The sequence below is a fragment of the Vigna radiata genome, chromosome 5, assembly GCF_000741045.1.
Source record: "Vigna radiata var. radiata cultivar VC1973A chromosome 5, Vradiata_ver6, whole genome shotgun sequence".
NCBI classification, from domain to species: domain Eukaryota; kingdom Viridiplantae; phylum Streptophyta; class Magnoliopsida; order Fabales; family Fabaceae; genus Vigna; species Vigna radiata.
Genome location: NC_028355.1, coordinates 16444932 through 16469142, shown reverse-complemented (window position 1 = coordinate 16469142; position 24211 = coordinate 16444932). Strand labels below are relative to the sequence as shown.

The 24211-nt window shown below is 30.5% G+C and overlaps 3 protein-coding genes across 3 annotated transcripts; all 3 read left to right on the top strand.

Annotated features, from left to right (window-relative positions):
• Positions 1–1248: 1248 nt before the first annotated feature.
• LOC106760377 (pseudo histidine-containing phosphotransfer protein 5) lies at positions 1249–3654 on the top strand. The gene is made up of 4 exons (XM_022780291.1): positions 1249–1332; positions 3118–3248; positions 3327–3395; positions 3579–3654. Exons 1-4 carry the CDS (start codon positions 1273–1275, stop codon positions 3652–3654), a joined length of 336 nt encoding a protein of 111 aa, XP_022636012.1. The 5' UTR covers positions 1249–1272.
• A 7920-nt stretch (positions 3655–11574) lies between these two features.
• Positions 11575–14685, top strand: LOC106759631 (amino acid permease 8). Its single transcript, XM_014642907.2, has 8 exons — positions 11575–11960; positions 12051–12164; positions 12509–12742; positions 12838–12931; positions 13014–13231; positions 13511–13650; positions 13729–13956; positions 14097–14685. Exons 2-8 carry the CDS (start codon positions 12092–12094, stop codon positions 14517–14519), a joined length of 1410 nt encoding a protein of 469 aa, XP_014498393.1. The 5' UTR covers positions 11575–11960; positions 12051–12091; the 3' UTR covers positions 14520–14685.
• A 4315-nt stretch (positions 14686–19000) lies between these two features.
• On the top strand, positions 19001–23688 carry LOC106761264 (amino acid permease 8). Its single transcript, XM_014644795.2, has 7 exons — positions 19001–19329; positions 21436–21669; positions 21766–21859; positions 21957–22174; positions 22536–22675; positions 22798–23025; positions 23132–23688. The coding sequence occupies exons 1-7, from the start codon at positions 19251–19253 to the stop codon at positions 23552–23554; spliced, it is 1416 nt and encodes a 471-aa protein (XP_014500281.1). The 5' UTR covers positions 19001–19250; the 3' UTR covers positions 23555–23688.
• The last annotated feature ends 523 nt before the right edge of the window (positions 23689–24211 follow it).

The following is a 24211-nucleotide window of genomic DNA, read 5'->3' as shown; positions in this document are numbered from 1 at the left end:
TTTTAATTATTTTATAAAATATCTTTGAAGTTATTAGTACATGCTTTAGTAATGAAAAAAATAAAAAAAAAAATGTTTGACGAGAGAAAAAAACTTATATTTTTAAAAGTTTAAATGATATTTTTATTATATAAATTTTTTAATGAAACTATAATATGATTTAATGAAAATTAGAAAATAAAGTACATTATTATTTACTTGAATTTTATCGAAGAGAATGCATATTTTAATATAAGATAGGATGATAATGTCGATAATTACATATTTCAAAAAAGAAAAAAATATATTTTTACTTATTTTAGCTTCATCATGTTGTTTGAAGTAAAGATGAAAATGTAGATTTTAATATTTGAGATAATAGTAACGAAAGTGTGGTTGTCATTTACCTATACATATTCTAATAAAAACAGATAAAAAATATGGTGGGCCTTCTTCATCTTTTCTTTTTTATATTCTTTCTTTACTTTTCTTTTTAATCAATCAAAATATCTCGTTTTATATCTCTACTAAGATTCTCTTTTTTGCTCTTATATCACTCTCCTATTGTTTTATACTTTACTGATTTTTACTATCATATAAAAATGTTTTGTAGCATTTATTTTCATGCTATAACATACTAGGAATATCTTTTAGGTTTCTTCTTTTACAGATACTCATGTGATGACGATTATTCTTGAAGTTTTAGAATACCAACTTATATGAAAGATTCATAGTCATCTCTAATAATAATCACATACTTTTAAGATCCATCAATTAAAAAAAGTACTAATATTTTTCTAATAATTCAAAAAAAGAATGATATATAAAATATTTGAATTTAATTTTTTTAATTACAATATTTTTGTTGACTAAATATTATAATAATAAAAAATATATAATTATACTTTTGGAGAAAAAGAATAAAGACATTTTACACTCTCATCCAACAAAATATCCAATTAATTTTCATATTTACTTAAAACTTTAATGGCATGAATATAGTATATTTAAATTATAGGTTCTATTTTAGGGTGGGAGTGGAAATCCATGTAAGGTTTTAGAAAGAATGATGATATGTTGATTGAGTAATATCATCTACTTTAGAGTGGTCAATTTATTAGTGGAAACATATGAATTCGTAGTTGCTTTCAAGAAAGGAAAGACTATTAGTAAATAATATTCTCTGATTTTTTTTCCCTCCCAATCATCATATTGCTATAAATATTAGTTGCCACATTGTTGTAGTTAGCCATTGGAACAAGTGAAAATTTTATCGGTCTCAAGAGAGGGAGCATGGACAAGACTAAGTTGAGAGAACAAGCCCTCTTCATACGAACTTCACTCTTTGATCAGGTATTTAACATTTTTTTTTCAATATTTATTTATTATTTTTTTTATCTTTATTTAAGTGGCAAAATCGGTTAACTCAAATCCAGTCCGACATTGACCTACTAAAAATAGACTAAGTCAAGTTGACTTGCGAATTGAAAACAATCTGAACTTTATAATCTGGTTCAACTCACTATTAGACTCATGTGCTGACTAATCTTTTATTTTTGTTACCAAAAGTTTAACATCACATGAAAATGAATTGAAATTTTTTATTTTTACATGAAAACAGAGTTAATGACATGTTGATTCTGAGGTAAAAGGAATGAAATAGATTGTGGTCCAAACTGTATATATCAAACCTCGGTCGAACTATATTAGACATTGATTAGACTGTTTGACTGTGTTAATATAAAGTGTCGTGCCACAAGTTTCAATTTTTTGTAATGAAATCGAAACCAATTAATTAACAAAATTGACTTGTCAAATTGTCAAACTTGACGAGTTAGGTTGGTTTGAACTCTCGAATATTGTCTTAGTAGTAAATTGATGAACTTCACGTCCAATATTGTATCTTTTTGTCATCCTATTTTTATTCTTTTCTTCTTTAAACCTAGGTATGCAAAGTCAACAACTATATTTTTTTAAACAAATTATTTTTTCATAAAACTTTTTATTATTAGCTGAGAATTCAGATGTGATTGTAAATTTAACATTAGATTAGATAGAAGTGATTTATAAATGTATTATTTTAAGAATTTAGACTAAAATTAATGTTAATCACTTTTTGGTTAAACTAATATCTTTTGTGAGTTTTACACTTTAATTAACGAATTTTGTTAACAATTTACAGTATATATTCAATAAAAATAGGTGTTAGAATTTTGACAAAAATTTATTCATATCTGACACCTTTTTTATTGATATTGGCAAAATCTAGATTGAGGAAAAAATCGTTTTAATGTTTAAACTATATTTTAAATGCGAATTTAGTTAGACCTAACTAATAATGTAATTTGGCATATGTATTAAAATGCCCTTCTAATTGATTGATACTGTTACAGTAATAATATATGAAAATTAAATAATTTTGTAATTCAGTTTTGTGTCCCTTAACAATTGAAATTACTTTTTAAAGAAAAGACATAATCATAGATTATACCTCTGGATTTTTTGCCTGTAATTTAAATTCTCAGTGTATTGGGTCAATAAAAAGAATATAAACCACGTAAATAGTATACATTCAAAATATAAAGAGTTTTTACAATTTTATTTAATCATAAATTACTATCATTACTACAGAGAATTTGAACATATTATGCTAAAAGAATCGAAATATAAATTAGGTTAACTATGAAAAGATTCTTATTAAAAAAAGACTAGAAGAAACATTTAATAGTTTTCGTATATTTATCTAGGAAAATGGGTACACATATAAATTTTTTCAACTATATATTTAACTATAATTAAGTACTCTTACATAATACACTGTAAAATGTGTCAAAAAAACAAGAAAAATATTAAATAACAATGAAGATTATTTGACATACCTATGTTTTCTACGTTCATTTGATATTATTTTTATTTATTTTTTATTTTTTTTTTAAATTATAAAATTTTACATTTTTAAGACTATTTTATTTTTATATTTTGTGTAAAATGAATATAAAAGTGTGTCATACTGTTATTACTCGTTAAATAAACAAAACATACTATATTTGTATTATTTTTATGTTCTTTAGGTTGATGAGTCAATATATCAGTTAAAATTTTCTCAGTACATTTATACATTAATTGATGTTGTTGCAGGGATTCCTTGACGAGCAATTCATTGAGTTAGAAGAACTGCAAGACGATGCTAATCCCAATTTTGTTGAAGAAATTGTGACCCTTTTCTACAGTGACTCTGTAAGACTGATCTACAACATAGAAAGAGGACTGTGAGTGGAAATCACTGAAATTTTTACGTTATTTTTCTCTTCTTCTCCTTGCTGCATAATGACTGCTACTGTACTCAGGATGACTAACCCTCCAAATTTCACCAAGCTAGATGATTTCATGCATCAATTCAAGGGTAGTTGCTCAAGGTGAAGTTCATGCTTCTCATTCTTATAATTTAAGAACATAATTTCAGTTTTTCCTTCATTAATGCAGATATTGTTTCAAATCAAGGTTATAACTATATATTAAGTGTTACATGTCTGATTTGGATTGGAACATCATTGTTTCTCTCGTATGTTTTAAAAACAACCTTGAAGTTTCATTGGCAGCATTGGAGCAAAGAAGGTGAAGACTGAATGTAGCAGATTCAGTGAATACTGCGAAGCAGAAAACTTTGAGGGGTAACCCATATTTACCTCGCTTCCGCTACCACTCTTTGCGATCACCTTTTCACAATATATATTTTTTATTCAGCAATAAAGTATTTAAATATACTTTGATCTATTTCTCTTATATGTTTTGATTTTATCTTTGCTGCTTTTATGGATAAAAAGGATGATCGTGTATTAGATTTTTTAAAGTTTACTTAAATATATTGAATCTTCAAATTTATTTTAATTAGATTATTAAATTTTTTTATCCAATTTAAACCAAATTAAATTTATATTGAATCTATTTTGACAATCCGATTAAATCTAATAAGATAAATACAATATATTTACTATTAGGTCTACTAGACATGAATGCATTAATTCAGTTCGATTTAATATTGATTTGTGTCTACTAATTCATTCACTTCAACTTGATTTTGGATCATTTTACCATAATATTGACTAAAGCCAAAAAATTTGAATCAAGACGATTTGGATCCAAGATCGAAGAACCATATGAACTCATGATGATGAAGAGTGAGCTTAATTGATTTGGATAAAAGGCCTAGCTAAGTAGACATCATGTTGAATGTCTAGCTAGTCGATCTTAGTTGAATACATAATCAAATTAATCCCAATCGAAGGTCGAACTAAATTAATTTCTATCAGATATCGAACCAAGTTGATTTTGACTTAGGTTAAATCAAGTCATTCATACACAAGTTAATTATAACTTACTTTTCGACCCAAATAAATTTAACTCGACCTTTAATCTGAATTGACTTATCTTAATATTTAATTTCTACTTAAATTGATTTGACTTAAATCTTTTTTAAATGGATTATGTTCAATTTTAGATTCAAATTAATTTAACCGGATTAGTTCTTTAATATTTTAGACACACCTTAATTTTAGATTTTTAAAATCTAAAATATATTAAATTCATAGCTTATTCAAATTTAATCAAGTAGATTGAACTATTAAAATTAAAAAATATAAATTTAGATTTGAAATAAATTTTTAAATAAACTTAAAATAATATAGATTTATATCATTGTGAATTGAGTTTCAATTTTTTTTTACCCCTTAATAAGAATACCCTTTTCAGATGCTTCAGGACTTTCCAACAGATCAATGTAGAGTATACGACTTTGAAGAAGAAGCTCCAGACTTACTTTCAGGTATCATTTACTTTTGGTGTCATTTTCTGGTGATGCTATTCCCTTTTATCAGACACACACACGTGTGTGTGTATATATATATATATATATATATATATATATATATATATGTTGTCGTGCCTATATATAAGGTTGTTAGTTATTCGTTTATTTATACTAATAATTATTTGATGAACTAATTGCTTAACTAATAATTAGATTTCTTTCCATTATCTGCATATAAGTCTTTAATTATTTGACTTGTCTCTTTTATGTTATTATTCAGTTAATGAAGGAAAGCTGCTCAGATTAAACAACACTCGTATATATCTGGTGCTCATATATCCTATCCAGAAGAGTTGAGTATTATGTAGCAGAACAATAATGATTTTATGCATCATTTTACACCATCACCACACAATTTTCTCAGAAAAAAAAAGTTATATTATACATATATCTTTATATTATATATCTTATTTTTCACTTTATTTCTTTTTCCTCATGATCACATCATATCACCTAACTATTCTCTCTTTTATATTCTCCATCTGATATCTTTTATCTAATAAAATTATTTTTTATTATCAGTCTTATATATTTATATACTAATATTATGATGCATTGACGATATGCATTAGTTTTAAAACAGTAAAATTATTTAATGATAAGTATATATATATTTATCTATTAATATAAAAAATGGTATATCCTTATAGTATATGTCATATTATCATTTGATACAATTCATGAAACATTATCTTTGTATGACGAAAATTATGTTACCAGAACAAGTCTGTGAAGACATGAAACATTTTTATGGTGTTCTAATCAAACTTTTACCTTGTACAACTCAAACAAATAAGTGTAGTTTATTTTTATGTCCAGTATCATATCTCATAGAAACTCCATAATATAAGAAGTTTATAATCCCTCGTTATTGTGGGTTAAGCTTTTAGGTTTTTCTGCGGTTTTATCACTGTACTACTAATTAATCTGTATGGGTTAGCTTCAACTACTGGTACAATGGGCAAATTAATGTTATTATGTTAGCTTCAACTATTGTAACAATTTGGAAACGATCCACATTCTCATTGTTTATAAACATCTTTGTATTGTTGGCTTATATCAATCTATCAAAATAAACATTTTCAGCCTTATTAACACATAATATCTATTTATTAGAAATTCTCTTTACATATAGTTTCCAATATTACATGGTTGTTAGAGTTAATTTTTCATTAAAATTAACTTATGGCCTCCGATCCAACTCTTCATGATAATTGTTTGTTCCAAGGGTTCTGTTTGTGTGTCAGTGCTTATTTGTAGTAGCTGTTAATCGATTTAGAAAAGTATATTATTTTTAAGTAAATATTACTATACTAAAAAATAATACTGAAACAAAATATTACTATATCCAAAAATAATATTAAAACAAAATATTATTATATCCAAAAATAATACTGAAACAAAATTATTAATACATCCTTAAATTTATTCCAATAAGGATATCACCTTATTCTTAATCACTTAATAATTTATGATAAAGAACTACTAATTTCTCCTAATAATCTTTGTTGAAACCGTGCAAGACCAGTTAATAATATATGATTTTGTCTTACTTATCTTTGTTTTTGATATTGACACTCCCATTTTGTCTCTCTACCAAGTTCTTTTTCTTTGTCTTGACATTTGCATGGTGCAAGCCCGACCGGTTCAATATAGATCGATTGGGTTAACCTGTCATAGAGTTATTAAACCGATCCAACAGAACAATTAGTGAGACAAATAAAGTTACATTGTTTTATAAAAGAACATGATCAATCGTTTGAGTTATCGGACGTACGTCTAGTATGATTAAGAACATATGCAAATATTAACACAAATTAGCCTGGTAATTGTGATTAAACGATGATTGGATCATAATTAAGATGGTAGTAAGTAAAAGCCTATTACAATTTGTATAAATAGGGGGGTCATATGAGGTAGTTATGATAATTAATTCTTACATTTAATACTAGGATTATCGAATCCTTTCTGACTTAAGTATGGGAGTATCTTTTGCAGATATCATCTGAGTAGTTGTAGACTGAGCGAAAACTATAGTAAACCAAATGAAGCATAAGATTTACACTGAAAAGAGAGAAGGAAGTTGGAAATTAAACCATTTTGGAGTTATTAACACTCAACTAGTTTAAGAGAAACATTTTGACGTCCACCCTAAAAGCCAAATGACACTTATAAACTCACATGGTGGGTAACAATGTCGTACTGATTGAAATATGGTCGATGAAAGAATTCAACCAAGTGATGTGTTGGATCAAAACATTTGCTTTCTCCTCCTATTTTGGAGTTGTTTTTATCTTATTTTCCCCATATGCTTCCCAGAAAATGGGAAAATTTTGGCATTCAATAGCAACGACACGTTAGTGAAAATCAACAATGAAGGCAAGCTTAGAAATGGGAAGCAACATAGCATACTTGATTTCCTAAGTTGTGGTATGTATAGAGAGATAGAGAGAGTTTATCACTCCCTGGCTACTCAAAGGAGAAATTAAGTGAAGATGAACAACAAAAAGGTCTCAAATTGTGTGAACGTCAAGATTGATTTGTTGAAATTGTTAAGTATTCATATCGAATAATGTCATAATTTGTGTCTAGTTAGTTAGGGTTAGTATATATATGCTATTTAGCTTCTTTATCTTTTTCGTTTTGCTGATATTGCCAATGTATTGGCCACATATTCTTTAATATTCAGACAGTAATGTTGGTTATTGAGTTGTTATTGGGAATGAATAAATTTCTCTTGGACTCGTTTAATTTTTACAAATTTTATCTTTAAAACTTGGCTTAATACCTCTATTAGTCTTCTAATTTGTCAACTAATCTCATTTTGGTCCTCTATTTTGCAACCGTCTCAATTTAGTCACAAATTTTGAAAATATGAACACATTGTATCCCATCCGTTAAGTGGTAGCAGACGGCGTTAAGTATTGTCCACGTGTTGGACACGTGTTGGAATGAGAATGTGGTGAGGTGTTCTTTTTTATTTTACGTGGCAATTGGGATTTAGGAATTTAGGGATTTAGGGATTTAGGGGTATTAAAAAATCTGACCTCTGATAATTGGGAATTAGGGATTCGAATTGGAGATTTCTTCAAGTGGTTGCGAGAGGAAGTTACTAAGGTTAGGATTTCTTCAATTTCTCTCTCCCGAATCAATTTCTCTCTCTATCTCTCTTCGATCTGCTTTGCTGTTGGGGCCAACCGCTCCTGCAATTCCCGTTTGCGATTTGAGGTTGCCCTCTTTCATTTCTTTTTTCAAGATTGATCTACGATTTTGTTTCTTGTTTTACAATTTTTGTGATTTGTCCTGTTTTTTAATCGCAGTGGAGGCCATTCTCGCAACGTGAGTTCATTAGACCCAAAATTGTTCAGAAAAGAGATTAAGGAGGATGAAGAAAACAGAACGAATTGCGAATTTGGCTTTAATAGGTTTGTTTCTCGTGTTCCATGCTTCAGTTGATACTCTTATTGAGCAACCTTCGAGTTGCTGTGTTATTCATAACGAGCTTTTTTGGCATTCTAGCATAATGTATTTGCTGTACCATTCATTCCCAAATGAATTGAATTGAATTTTGATTATGTATTCTAAAATTTTAGGGTATTGAATTTTGGCAGCTTTGGTTTAATAATACTTGTTTGTTTATTAATAATCTTAATAATGTCAATGCGTGAATGTCTCTGGCTTCCTCTCGCAACCACTTGAAGAAATTCCCAAACTCAAATTCGAATCCCTAATTCTCAATTATCAGAAGTCAGATTTTTTAATACCCCTAAATTCCTAAATCCCTAAATTCCTAAATCCCAATTGCCACGTAAAATAAAAAAGAACACCTCATCACATTCTCATTCCAACACGTGTCCAACACGTGGACAATACTTAACGCGGTCTCCTACCACTTAACGGATGGGATACAATGTGTTCATATTTTCAAAATTTGTGACTAGATTGAGACGGTTGCAAAATAGAGGACCAAAATGAGATTAGTTGACAAATTAGAAGACCAATAGAGGTATTAAGCCTTAAAACTTTTAACATATCACGATACATTTAAGTTAAAAAGATTATATTTATTTATTTTAAAAAATAAAATATATTAAATTTTAGAATATAAACAAAGTTGAATTTTGTCTCTATACTTACGTAATTAAAACATATTTAACATCTTATTATTATTATTATTATTATTATTATTATTATTATTATTATTATTATTATTATTATTATTTGGTTAGTTGAGAATCAACTACAGCCATTTTTGGCACCCACGCATGAAATTTTTAAACAAAATATTAATATGGAAAAAAATATTTTAGCATAACAACAGCCAAATTATGTCCAAGTGAAGACTTGTGTATATACCAAATCCTAGAATAAGAGTTTGTAACTTTGGACCCTAGTTGGATTTTCCATCATTGCCACTTTCTTCTTGCACTCCCCCATGTTTTACCCTTGCACCCCATGGGGTGGTCAAATGTCCATTATACACTTAATGAAAAGATGAATAAAAACTTATATTTTCTTCTCATTTTTCACTTCTTATGCCCCGTTAATATGAAAAAACTTTTAATAAACCTAATTGAGATTGACTTTTTCTGAGAATTCTCTGACTTATCTTATTAGAATACAATGTTTATAATTAAAGAACGGTTAAATATGTTTTTAGTCCCTATATTTTGGGGCGATTTTGATTTTAGTCTATTTTCAAATTAAGGTATAATTTACTTCTTCAACCTTAGAAAACTCTGGTTTTAGTCCTTTTTACCAATTTTTTCTAACTTTATTTGTTGTTTCAAACGTGTTTCTCAGTTAACATTGAAGCAAAAATGTGTCAAACAGTGTAAACAATCCAAATGCAAACAACAAATAAAGTTAAAAAAATTTGGTAAAAAGGACTAAAACCAGAGTTTTCTAAAATTGAAGGACTAAATTGTACCTTAGTTTGAAAACGGACTAAAACCAAAATCGCCCCAAAGTATAAGAACTAAAAACATATTTAACCCATTAAAGAATGCTATTCTTTGTGATAAATCAGTAGTATTTATACTCGTAGAACACACAGGTTTTTAAAAATTATAATATATTTATTATATTAATTTGAATTTACAAAAATATAGTTACAATTTTATTTTACAAAATTAAACAATGTTCATCATGGATTATTTTATCACTTTTTAAATTTATATTTTCCTTTTTTTTTTCTCGACACACCATATTAATCACAAGTTGGAAACACTATTAAGAGGTCGCCTCTGTTGGATATAAACAAAATCCTATATTAGAAAAAAATAAGAAATGGACATGGGTTTATATACACATAAGATACTTCCATGAGACTTTTTGGAGTCATACCAAAAACAAATTCGTGAGAATTTAAACCGAAGTGGACAATATCTTACGAATGTAGAGACTTATATGCATGTGCCATAATATATAAAAAGAAAAAGAAACAATAGAAAAAAAAATTATAACAAAAATAGTGCATCATCCACATAAGCTGGATGTGGTAGGACAATTGGCAAACACATATGGTCGTTTAGTTTCAGAAGAGTCATTGTTGTTATTGGACTTTTCATTCTCAACATTACTGTGTTTTTGTCTCTCTCTGTGTTGTTATATTCATTGTAATAATCACGACAGAAACATTCCCACCACCACTAGTGCAGTGCCCTCCATAAACTCACATTCAATCACGAACGTTTCATAGTCACCACATAAATTGCTCCACAAACATCCTTAGCTTCTCCTCATAATGATTTTCCTCACTTTTGCTATATATGTAACCATTCTTCGTGTTTTGAATCTTCTTATCTCCCTACACAGTTGCCTCCATATTTTGGTTAGTTAACAATAGCTTAAGGTTGGCCAATAGATAGAGACTAACTTGGATACTCATGAGAAAAAAGAAAGACACTATACATTGGTGTCTATCTGTGCATATGCTAAATCAATGATATTAGCATAGACTTCAAGGCCAACACTAATGATAGTATTCCTATGAAAATGACACATAGCTAACATTACATGTGCATCACTCAGAACTACCTACTAAAAAAAATGACACATAACAATTATGTTTTTTTATGTTGAAAAAAACAAACACTTTTTAAATTGATTATGTGAGGTCCAGGGGAAAAATAATCTTGTCTTCCCTATATTTGATACAGGATTTTGAATTTACTAACCTATCCTCTAAGCTATTCAAGGGGACCAATTTTAACTTATTTATGAGCACATTGCCCCAAACTGACCACACACTGTATAACTACACTACTGAGCTAAATTTCCCTAAAAGCATCATTTCATTTGAAGTGTGAGAAGAAAAAGAGAAAAATCCAATGTTGCTTTTCTATACCAAAATTACTTTGTTTCAATTGTGATGAAAATTCTCACGCCATCCACTCGAAGGGGAGTCTTCTTTAAGATTAAAGTTTCAATCTTCATACAACTTTGGAATAAGATTATTTTCAAAGAAGGTAGTATTGATTCGACCCATCTTCTATTGTTAGGCCCAAAAGGAACATTAACAGTGTTCTTTTGTTATATTAATACCACAAAGTATGAGTCAGCTAGTTCCAGAAGGAACTTTTAGGAATCTTTTATTGCTTCATGTTTTGTGCTTAGAAGAGAATTCTAGGATTGCTAGTCTTCTGAAAGTATAAAAAGCTTACTTTTAAAAGCAAGATGAGAAATCAAAAATGTAATTGGAACCCATTGATAAACCGCCTTAATTACCTCTTTTACGTCATTCTTTTCCCGAATCATAGTTAGTTCTTATCTTTATAAAGAAAACATATACTTCAAACAGTGGAAAATCATTTTGGTACATGAATTTGAGGTCTAATTTAACCAAAATAAATAAATTGGAATAACAAATAAATCATATCAGAACCAGAAAACAGACAAGACGTGTAAGATTTTTGCCGTGTCGCATTCTAGTTACAGATTTCACTTATTACTGTGCAAAAAATAATGAATAAGAAAAGAATAAGAACGAGGGTGCAGGGAAGCGCGTTTTTAAGCAGTACAAATTGTTAACATAAGAGAAAACGAGTAACAGAGAAACACTCTTTAATTTAGTGCAGAAAGTTAACGGAGCATTCTGATTTGAAGCAAACAGGTATGTATATAAACAGTCAACATTTTTTGGTTTGAATTATCTTTTTTTAACTTTCATGTTTGATGTTTGGGTGCTGTGTTTTTAAATCAGATTCCTTTATAAGATTGTGAGTTGCAAGGAAGGAACTTTTGATGGAAGTTGAAGCTGGTAAGAGTGTTAGTAGGAGTGCAGAAGTGGATGATGATGGCAAAATCAAAAGAACTGGTTAGTATGGTTGGTTCCATTATCTACATCAGTGCTTATAGTATTTTCTTTTTTCAATTCAGATTACTTGTTTATACATATAAGCATATCCTTATCTGGCTGAGTTTCAAACCGGATGAACAACTCTTTTAATTTCCCTATTGTGTTTCTGAAGAGATTCTGCTTTTGAAAGAACTCCTTTTGAAAAGAAAAAATTGTAAAACAAAGATTTAGGAGAAGAACAACTCCGTTTTCTGTTTTCATAGGTGTTTCGGATGTTGGATTGAGTTTGCTCATGTTATACTATATTGTATTATAGTTTCACTTTCTCCATCTTTAAATCTAAGATTTGGTGTTACTTGCAGGTAACGTGTTCACCACAACGACGCACATAATAACGGTGGTGGTAGGAGCAGGAGTGCTGGCTCTGGCATGGGCCATGGCTCAATTAGGATGGATACCCGGCACAATCACCATGATCTTATTTGCATGCATTTCCGTTTACACTTACAATCTGATAGCTGATTGTTACAGATATCCTGATCCAATCAATGGCAAGAGGAACTACACTTACATGCAGGCAGTCCATGCATATCTTGGTATCATATGATACTATATACTCATCTATGTAAGTAAACTCAACTCAACACTCTTTCAGAATGTTCTGATTTTCGTATCTCAACTTGATAATTAGGTGGAACAATGCATGTGCTTTGTGGATTGATTCAGTATGGGAAGCTTGCTGGGCTTACTGTTGGCTACACTATAACTTCGTCTACTAGTTTAGTGTAAGTAGGTTATCACATTATGTATAGAGTTGTAATCACGCTCAAATGACATGAGGAACTCTGAATTCCTCTGATTTGGCAGGGCTATAAAAAAGGCTATTTGCTTTCACAGAAGAGGTCACCAAGCTTATTGCAAGTTTTCTAATAATCCCTATATGATTGGTTTCGGGATGTTGCAAATTTTGTTGTCTCAAATCCCAAATTTCCACAAGCTAACATATCTTTCAACCGCTGCTGCAATTGCCTCTTTTGGTTATGCATTCATTGGAAGTGGGCTTTCTCTGGCAGTCGTGGTCTCAGGTAGGATTTTCACCAATCCAAAAACTTTCCAACACAATATTTGCACCAATTTCTGTTCTGGGCTTTTACTACCATATTATGAAGATTTCATATCTACTATAAATAAGAGGATTTTATAATTTATAGTATATAAGGATACGAACTTTACTTAGAAACTTTACAAACGAGTTATACAATTAGATTTAAAGTCCATCTCATTATTCTTAACAAAGTAAAGGAGATAGAACCTAGTGCAAACCTGACCCACATTATCTAAGCAAAGTCTGTTTGTGTGAACAGGTAAAGGAGAACCAAGCCGTATATTTGGAAACAAAGTAGGGCCAGCACTATCAGAAGCAGATAAAATTTGGAGGGTTTTCAGTGCTTTGGGAAATATTGCACTTGCTTGCTCGTATGCAACTGTTGTGTATGATATAATGGTAAAAATGCATTATTTTATAGTGTTAAACAAATAGATTTGACTGGTATAATCATTTGATTATTTGTGAATTATATAGGACACTTTGAAGTCATATCCTCCCGAATGCAAACAGATGAAAAAGGCCAATGTGTTAGGAATCACCATAATGACACTACTTTTTCTGCTATGTGGTGGCCTTGGCTATGCTGCTTTTGGGGATCACACTCCTGGAAACATCCTCACTGGCTTTGGATTTTACGAGCCATTCTGGTTGGTTGCTCTTGGCAATGTGTTCATTGTAACCCACATGGTGGGAGCATATCAGGTTCCATTTCTCTTCCTGTGACATTTCTTGAGTATGAAAGGTTCAAAAATAGTGAACTTAAATCATACAACTAACTAAACATAAATGTTTTCAACTTGTATATTTTAAACCATGATGTCTGATTTTACGTGATGGAACAGGTGCTTGCTCAACCACTGTTCCGTATAATTGAGATGGGTGCTAACTTGGTGTGGCCACGTTCAGATTTCATAAACAAAGAATACCCAACAAAAATAGGCTCCTTGACATTCAGTTTCAACCTTTTTAGGCTAATTTGGAGGACAATATTCGTGGCAGTGGCAACAACTATAGCCATGGCCATGCCGTTTTTCAACGAGTTTCTAGCTCTTCTTGGAGCAATTGGGTTTTGGCCTCTCATCGTGTTTTTCCCCATACAGATGCACATTGCACAGAAACAGATCAAAACATTATCATTGAAATGGTGTGTGCTCCAGCTATTGAGCTTTGTGTGCTTCCTTGTTTCAGTAGTCGCCGCAGTTGGTTCCATTCGTGGAATTAGCAAGAACATAAGAAAATACAAACTTTTCATGTATAAACAATAGGCTATATTGCGCATTATTACCACCTGTATCATGTGCATTTAAGATATATGAATGAATATATAGGAACAGCAAATGGAATACGGAACCAGTTATTATTGGGCTGCAAATTATGCAGATGTAACATTATTAAATTGATCAAAATTATAAGAACTTATATTAGATTTTTCTTTTCATAGCAGTAATTCATTGTGTTAAAAAACAGTGGTCGGGTCAATAACAAATACGGTGTCTCAGTATTAGTATCTGGTTAAATGGATTGAAGAAGTTGTAGAGTAATAACTATTGATTAAAAAAGAAATTGCATAACTAATTGCAATCTGAAACTAAATCTAACTAACAATTGTTCCTACCAATTTTGGTTTCCGCTTGGAAGATAATTTGGAAGAAAGAGAGAATCAAAATAAGGCATCACGAAAGAACTGAAAATGAAATATTGCTACTTCAAAAACAAATGTTCATAATAGGATTGACAACTTTTCCTAGTGATTACAGCAAAAGCCAACTAATATATATTGTAATCAAGATTAGGCCTAATCCAATTAATTAATCTTAAGTTTTCCTATTGAATAATTAGTGTGTGTATATATATATATATATATATATATATATATATATATATATATATATGTTTCGGGTGTAAAGTAGTGCCGAGTGGTGACGACCGGATGGACGGAGTTTGGAGCATTCCAAGTGGTGTGAAAGGCCGGACGGTCCGTGAAGGCTGAACGCTTTTCCTGGTGTAGAAGGCTGAACTATGACCGAACGGTAATATCAAGGGATGAGAGTAATACATAATCTGCAGCAAATGCAATATGGTATGAAGACATACCTGATACCTCTATTTATACTAGTTGTAATGTGCTTTTATCTTTCATGGGTCTGACAACGGTCCAATCACACCTTAACCTCCATTAGGGGCTTTAATAAGTTGTTATCATTTATAACATAATCAAATGGTCAGCAGGTCTGATGAATGATAGGCCTTGGATGTCCCGGTTACCTGTCTTAACGAGAACTGTTCGGTCATCGGGAAGAAACCGGCCGGTCGATATCCAGAAAACCGTACGGTACAATATATATATATATATATATATAGTTTTGTTCCTTTCGCTCTCAATAGTTTCAACTCTCACAGATTAATGATTGTCTATATCAAAGCACGTACCATTGAAAGAATCTGTGGTTCATAGTAAGTTCCCCAGCAACACTATATATGTTTCAACATCTTCCACTCAACACTGATCCAAAGTAATTTATAGTATTTTGGAATTGGAAGTGATAGTGAGATAGCATTATAAATTAGTTTAATGAAAGAGAGCTAATAAAACGAATGGATTTGTTTGTATTGTTTTAAATCAATTTTCTATTCAAAATATAAACAAATCAATTAAAATTCTTAAAAAAACTTATATTTTTGTATTTAAATAATTTCTATATATAGCACAGTTCCACAACCATACACGATGTCGATGTTTCATTTTTTTCCCTAATAATGTCTACATTTTTTAGTTATATTGATCACGAAGTATTTAAGTGGAATAGTTTCATTTGGATTTTGAAAATTTTTTAGTGAACCTAAATCAAACCAAATAGTAAAATGTTTCAATTACATGCATTTAGTAACAATAATGGTACTATGAATCTAAATTAAAGCAATTTTTGTACTATTTAATTTATGCATTTAATTGTATTTATTAATAATAATGATACTTTGTATTATTATTTATTGTCATTATTATTAACACATCTTAAAATCATTTATTTGTTGCCACTTTTAAATATTGAATTATTTATCGGTTCATTTAATTAAATATATGCTTTTAAAGGTCAACATTTACAAAATATCGATCCAAGAATATAGAAAACTCAAAAGACTAAGTGAAATTTAGACTTTTATAAATTTAAGAAAGTTTTCTATTTAAAGTAATATCTGGCCTTTTAATATTTACCACAAAAAAGGTTATTGTCCTTTCAATATTCAAAAGGCTACTTAAATTTTCATTAATATAAGTTAAATCAAATTATCTCACTTAAAGACAAACTCTTTCAACATTTACTTTTTTTCGTTTCCGCTATTAAATTCTTTCAAATTTATCTTCAACTAGGATGATGATATTTAGACAACATTTTTTTGACAATATTTGAACATTGATTACGTGTCAATCTGTGATTGGTCGTAAATTACTCCATAGTAGTGTTTATGATTATTATTATTATTGATTATGGAATAATTTACGACCAATCACAGATTGACACGTAATCAATGTTCAAATATTGTCAAAAAAATGTTGTCTAAATATCATTATCCACGTTATTAATTCGTCCGAAGACCGATCACCTGTAAGTGTCAGTGCTTCTCTAATCATTTTTATGCAATTTTGTAATAATTCAACATTTTCTTTTTTACTTGGACAGGTAAAAAATCTAAGTTGAAGAATTAAAATACTTTAGCTACTATGGTTGGTGGGAAATTATTTAGAACTTTTTATTTATTTTGATTTGTGTTAAATTTAGGAAAGTACAGTTTTTCACTTTATTAAACAATAATTGATATTATTTGTAATCATTTTTTTTTACCGAATGTCTTATATTAAAAAGTAAACTTGTGATTTTGATTAGGAAGACAAAACACTTATTACTAAATCAATGATTATTTATATACTTAAAATGCAAATGCAAAAATATAATAATTTCACCTTTATGATTTAATCGTGATTCATTTCATTTCAAATTTAAAACACTTTATGTCATTTATAAACGATTAAAAATATATATTTAAATGTGTAATAATGTGATTAATAACTAATTTCAGACTTGAATATATTTTTTAATCTCTCATCTCAAATTTTGTATTCATCTAACAGTTAATTAATTATTTATTCTTTATCGAACTTGATGGCCTCCTTGCTTTAAACTATTATACATTTTTCAAAGTCTTTAGGACTCAAACATTGATAATTTTTCATATCATAAGTATCAAGACCTTTTGAATAATCAGAATTAGTCAATCACTAAATCATGCTTCCTACACTAAGGGAAAAAGTCTGAATTAACCCTAACAATAACATTATCAAAATTATCAATAACCAATACAATTAATTTTTGTTGGAAACAAACATTCGTCATCTACTTTTGTCAAATACATGATAATAAACAAAAGAAAATATATTTCACCTTTTTCATTAATAAAAAGGTAAATTTTTGACTAAGATCAAGGTTTTCCACCGTACCCAAAAAAAAAAAACAAAGTTTTCAACGCAAAAATGTTAGAATCGTTCTCCTCTCCACACCAAATTTTTCTCCCTTTAGTTTGTTCCTTTTGTTTTATTCTAATCTCTCTCCCACTCACACAGTTCACAGACATTTTATAGTCAGAATTGGATTTGTATTTTTTTTTATATAATTGTTAGAATATTTATTTTATTTATCATTATTATATTGTGTCTAAAATTATCTTATTTATCATCATTATGTTGCGTTTAGAATCATTTTATTTCTCATGTATTTTGTATCAAAACTTTCTTATATAAAGAAAGAGAATAAGACATCTTTCAAACTCTCCAAAATTGTTTTATAGTTTGAATCTCAAATATAATTAATAAAAAAAAGTATAGTTCTAATCTTTTGCGTCAAATAATATTTTTTTTATAAATGATATTTTCTGTAGGGTGTCTTTTAACATACAAAAGATTGGAAATAATTGTCTTAGTCTTATATAAATACAAGTTAAATCTCACATAACAAAACCATAAATCATATATCTAATATTTCAATATTATATATATATATATATATATATATATATATATATATATATATATATATATATATATATATATATATGCATCTGGCACGCGCATTTGATTATGTTCTTTTACAAAATAATGTTTCTATGGTCATGCACTATAGGTGGTGAAAGAATTGTGGGTAATGGAAAATTTCGTCCATAGTCACATAAATTGAACAATGAAGATCAAATCGTTACAATTTTAATTGTTACAAAATTTTCTTTTATTTGAAATTAGTGTCCAATTATAACCTAATGACTTAAATTGGCAGAGATTTGAATTAGTGTGTGATATAATTATTTCTCTAAAATCATGAAGTAATAAGTTTATAGATTTTTTTCATAATCCTATTATTTTTAGTTAATTTAAGATTCAACGTAAGATTTATTTTTAGTTAATATATTTAACGCTAAAATTTATTTTTAGTTAATACAAGATTCGAAGGATGGTTGTTTCTTACTTGTATTTGTTGGATTAGAATTGTATAAGTATCTGATTTGCATATCAATAATGATCGGATCTAATAAGATTGAAGGATCTTGATTATTTCTATATTCGTTTTTAGAAGACTCTAATTACAAACACCAGTGATAGATTTGAAACTGAAATAGTAAAAAGTAAAAAAAATACTGTGACGTGATAAACGTGATGAATTAAAACACGGGACACGTAAGACATGTTTCATTACAATAATTCATCTTTAAAAAAAAATGTTATTATTTGAAGTATGTGTAGTGTTGGAAAAGGGTGAATTAAAAATAAAAAGAGAGCATAAAAATAGGAAGGAGAGTGCAGAGCGATTAAGACAATGAGACAAGTAAACTGAAGCACCAATGTCGCATGCAAAGCCATTTGGCTATCACACCACTTATATAAACTCATTGCCTCTTCTCAAATTCATCTCATTCATCACTTTCATGCTCTAACTTTTCACTGCCCAACCATGGACGTTGAAGCAGCCAAAAACGCTCCCGAGAGAGACTCCTCGAGATTCGATGATGATGGAAGAGCCAAAAGAACCGGTTAGTATATATATATATTTGTTTCTCTCTTTTCTTCTTCATTCAATCTGTTTCACTGAACGCATCTTCCTGTTGTCCATGGATGCCATCTGAAACAGATGTTCCTATAATACGACAAAAACGTCAATTAAAAACCGTCTGTTTCACGCTTGGATCCATTGATACCGTGTTTTTAACATTAATGTCTGTCATAAATATAGAAAACTCCTTTTCATGGACGTTTCTGAAGGCTGATTTGCATGACAGAAGATTTTCATTTATGTATATACTTGGATCAGTACACGCTATTTGAGATATTCCTTTAACGCGTGTTCATGCATGAGTGGGTGAGATTCTTAAAATTGAAGCTAATCTTGTCATGTAAGAAAATGCCACTTTTTGTAGTATTGATTCTGACAGTGAACGTGTACAGACTGTTAAGTGTGACACTGAGGAAAAAATGAGAATGATGTGTAATGGAATTCTTGAATCTAATCAAATCTTAATTCACGCTTTTTTTTTTTTGCTGTTAATTTTCTTTTCAGTTAGCCTCTCCTATCTCTCTGCTATCTCCCTGATTATTCGAATCTATCAAATTTTTTTACTGAGTTTTCTCCTTCTTATAAGGACTCGGTATTCCTTCCGCATATTTCTCATTTCCCTATTTTCATGTATCTATCCTTCTCAGAACATTTCATCTTCTGCTATATTACCTGCATATCTGTCGGCGTTTATCGTCACTCCGAGATTGATTAAAAAACCGGAAGCAAAATTATTTAATTCATGACTAAGACGGCAAATTTGGAATATTGAAATTTTGGGCTGTCTTCTGCGCTCAACCAAGCCTCTTTTTGTTTTGTCGTGTAATGTAATGTAGATATGCCCTTTAGAGCACTGCTCAAGTCCACGAGAAATGAATTCACCTATGTGTTTAATTAATAATTTAGCCCTTTAATTAAAAATGATTTAGATTAATTAAATTTTTAATTAAGAACTTATGTTTTTAATTAATAATTTTTGTTTTTAAATATAATGAATTATATATATTTTGACTGTATTAATTATATTTATAATTAAATTATTAAAAAAAGTGAAGATGTAAGAGGTATACGACTTCAACTATAAAACTCGTATACTCTCTTATATCTTATTTTTTGAATAATTTAATTAATCTAATTTTTTTTTTCTTATATGCCCTTTAGATATGTAGATGTGCCCTTTAGAGCAAGTGTATGTAGATATGCCCTTTAGAGCACTGCTCAAGTTCACGAGAAATGAATTCACCGACAAATGAAACATACTACTAACTGTGTAATATGAGAGTTGAATTGAATTTTACATCTAAGAAACTGGTTGAACGAATAGAGTGTTATTTTATTGGGCTAGCTGGTCCAAAGAGGCAACTGATCAAGTTTCTTAGCAACCATGTGCAAAGTTTCATCCTTTTATAGTTCAGACATCACAGAGTGTGAAGATAAAGATGCTGACACACTTTCAGCAAATGCCAGAAAATCTTCTGGCCATTTTTAACGCACCCTATACAATCAAGACGCGTATTCTTCTGTGTTGCCCAACTCATTCACTCCATTTCCACAGGGAAATGGACAAGTCCCATGATCACGGGATATTTTTACAGTATCTCTTGCTTATCCTGCAAAAGTTTCACGCCTCCCTTCCCCTTTTGAAATGGGTGTCTCTTAGAATATTCATTCTGGAGTGAAAAGAACAAATAATTTTTTTTTTGAAAGACAGAAGTTTAGGTCATAACTTTCTCAATGAACAGTCTTCTTCTAAGTCATGTATTTAATATTTTTAGACACGTGAACTGAAAGAAAAATGGAGTCACGCGTTCGATTTGACCAAAAGTTGGAAAGTTCGTCATAAGTGTTAGTTTCATCCAAATAAAAAAAGTTCGAGCATAAACAACTAGACAACAATTTGTCGAAAGTGATTTTATCTATTGATTGTTTCTTCCAATGTTCAAGCTTAGAGAATGTCCCTTAAAGTAATGATTTTTTTAAAAGAAAATACATTCTTCAAGTAATATAAATGACATTGTTTCATTGTTTCACCTGCACCAGAATAAACTGAAAAAAAGTTTACGTGGGTTGACATGGTTGGTTGCAGGGAACGTGTTCACTGCTACGACGCACATAGTGACGGTGGTGGTCGGAGCAGGAGTGCTGGCTCTGGCATGGGCCATGGCCCAACTTGGATGGCTTGCTGGGATAGGTGTTATGGTCACATTTGCATGCATTTCCATGTACACTTACCATTGCATAGCTGATTGCTACAGATTTCCTGACCCAATCAGTGGCAAGAGAAACTACACTTACATGCAAGCCGTCAATTCATACCTAGGTATCATAATCTACCTCCTTAGCAACTCATGTGCATAAATTCTTCACTTGCCCATTACATGTTTGATGAGTTTCATGTTGCCATTTGATGAATTAGGCGGAACAATGCACCTGTTTTGTGGATCGGTTCTGTACGCGAAGCTCGCTGGGGTTACAGTGGGCTACTGTATAACTAGCTCTATAAGCATGGTGTACGTTTTTGTTTTGTTTTATCACATTCTTCAACTACTTAATTCTATTTGTGTTGGTGAGTGCACATAATGATAGTGCTATGGTTGTGGCATGCAGGGCAATAAAAAAAGCCATTTGCTTTCACAGAGAAGGCCATGATGCTTATTGCAAGTTTTCAAATAATCCCTATATGATTGGTTTTGGGGTCGTGCAACTTTTATTGTCTCAAACCCCAAATTTCCATAAGTTAACGTGGATTTCAACCGTTGCTGCCGCTACCTCTTTTGGTTATGCTTTCATTGGAAGCGGGCTTTCTCTGGCAGTGGTGGTCCAAGGTACTATAGCACTCACCTATATTAATTCCGAGTTTATACTATATATATTTTCAAAGAATGCCGCTAGCTTATTAGACGTTTGCACCCCTGTAAACAAGAGTGTTGTATACAACGATTCTCTGTATGATGCCACTAACATTCTTTCAATTGAGTAAGTTTAACTGCTTATGATAGCGATCCAACCAACGTTACACGACCCAAAAGAACTACCAGGAATCACATCATCCTATGATTACAATGGTTATGCGAATGGGCAGCAGAGAGTTCTTCTAAAAATTAGTCCTAGTACGGAATAGTCATAGTTTTTCAATATAGCAGTGTCCTAACAACTTACGATGGAAACAATTGGGGTTGTGAACAGGTAAAGGACAGCCAACAAGTTTATTTGGAAAAAAAATAGGACCTGACCTATCTGAAGGAGAAAAAGTTTGGAAGGTTTTCAGTGCTTTGGGAAACATTGCACTTGCTTCCTCTTTTGCTACAGTTATTTATGATATAATGGTAAGTGAGCAAGAACACATTATTAAAGTAAGCTAATTATACTAAGAAAATAGTATATAGAAAGAAGTGATTTCATTAAATTTGCTAATATATGGATTTACATGCATGCATATACTATTTAGGACACATTGAAGTCATCTCCACCAGAAAGCGTACAGATGAAAAGGGCCAATATGTTAGGAATCATAGTAATGACAATACTTTTCATCTTATGCGGTGGACTGGGGTATGCTGCTTTCGGAAATGACACACCTGGGAACATCCTCACTGGCTTTGGATTTTATGAGCCATTCTGGTTGGTCGCTCTTGGCAATGTTTTCATTGTAATCCACATGGTGGGAGCATATCAGGTTCGACCCTTTGATTTATTTATTTATCAAGTTTTCAACCTCTCTCTCTCTCTCTGTATGTGTAATCTCTATTCTGCAGTGTGAGATATAACATTATGTGACACAGGTAATGGCTCAACCACTATTTCGTGTAATTGAGATGGGAGCTAATATGGCTTGGCCTCATTCAGATTTCATAAACAAGGGCTACCCAATCAAAATGGGGTTCTTGTCATGTGAAGTCAACTTTTTTAGGCTTGTTTGGAGGACAGCATATGTGATAATAGCCACAGTTCTTGCCATGGCCATGCCATTTTTCAATGAGTTTCTTGGCTTGCTTGGAGCATTTGGGTTCTGGCCTCTCATTGTTTTCTTCCCTATACAAATGCACATTGCACAGAAACAGATCAAAACACGATCATTGAAGTGGTTTATGCTTCAATTATTGAGCCTTATGTGCTTCCTAGTTACAGTTGCTGCTGCAGTTGGATCCATTCGTGGAATTTGCAAGAACATAAACAAATACAAACTTTTCATGTATAAACAATAAGGCCTTTGCTTGCACGTTCAAATGACTTGCATTTGAGATGTGTGAAGATAGCTAGAGATAGGCAGAAAAAGACAATTTATCTGAATAAAGTGGAGTTATATATATATACATAAGCTGCATTATTTCATTTTATACCCTCTGTGAACAGCCTTATTCCAACTAGTAAAAAAACTCTCCTGGTTACATTAAATTATCTTCGTTTTATATTTATTTAATTATCTCTTCTGATTCATATTTTATCTACATTTGTTATGGCATTTAGCTGGTCAGATTCCACTTGTATTTTGTAAATAATTCTTAGATGAAGAAAAATATGAGAACTGCTATGACATCTTGAGATTGCTGCACACAAATTTGGTTTTGCTGTTTCCCTTGGCTTCATAGTTCACACATGCTACAGGTGACAGCTCATTTTTACTTGAATGTGTGTACTATATAATCTTACGGTTTTGCAGAATACAAGAAAACATAAGTTTAAAACATGTACGACATGCCAAACTCTAATAATTTTCAAATACGTCCATTGTCTATCATTGTACTAACATTGCAAAGCATGTTCCAGAGTATGGTATGGGTCAGTTTCACTGAAATCTTTTCAAAATCTTGCTTTTATTCATAAAATAATCAGCGAATAAATTGCCTGCTCTGCTCCAAGTA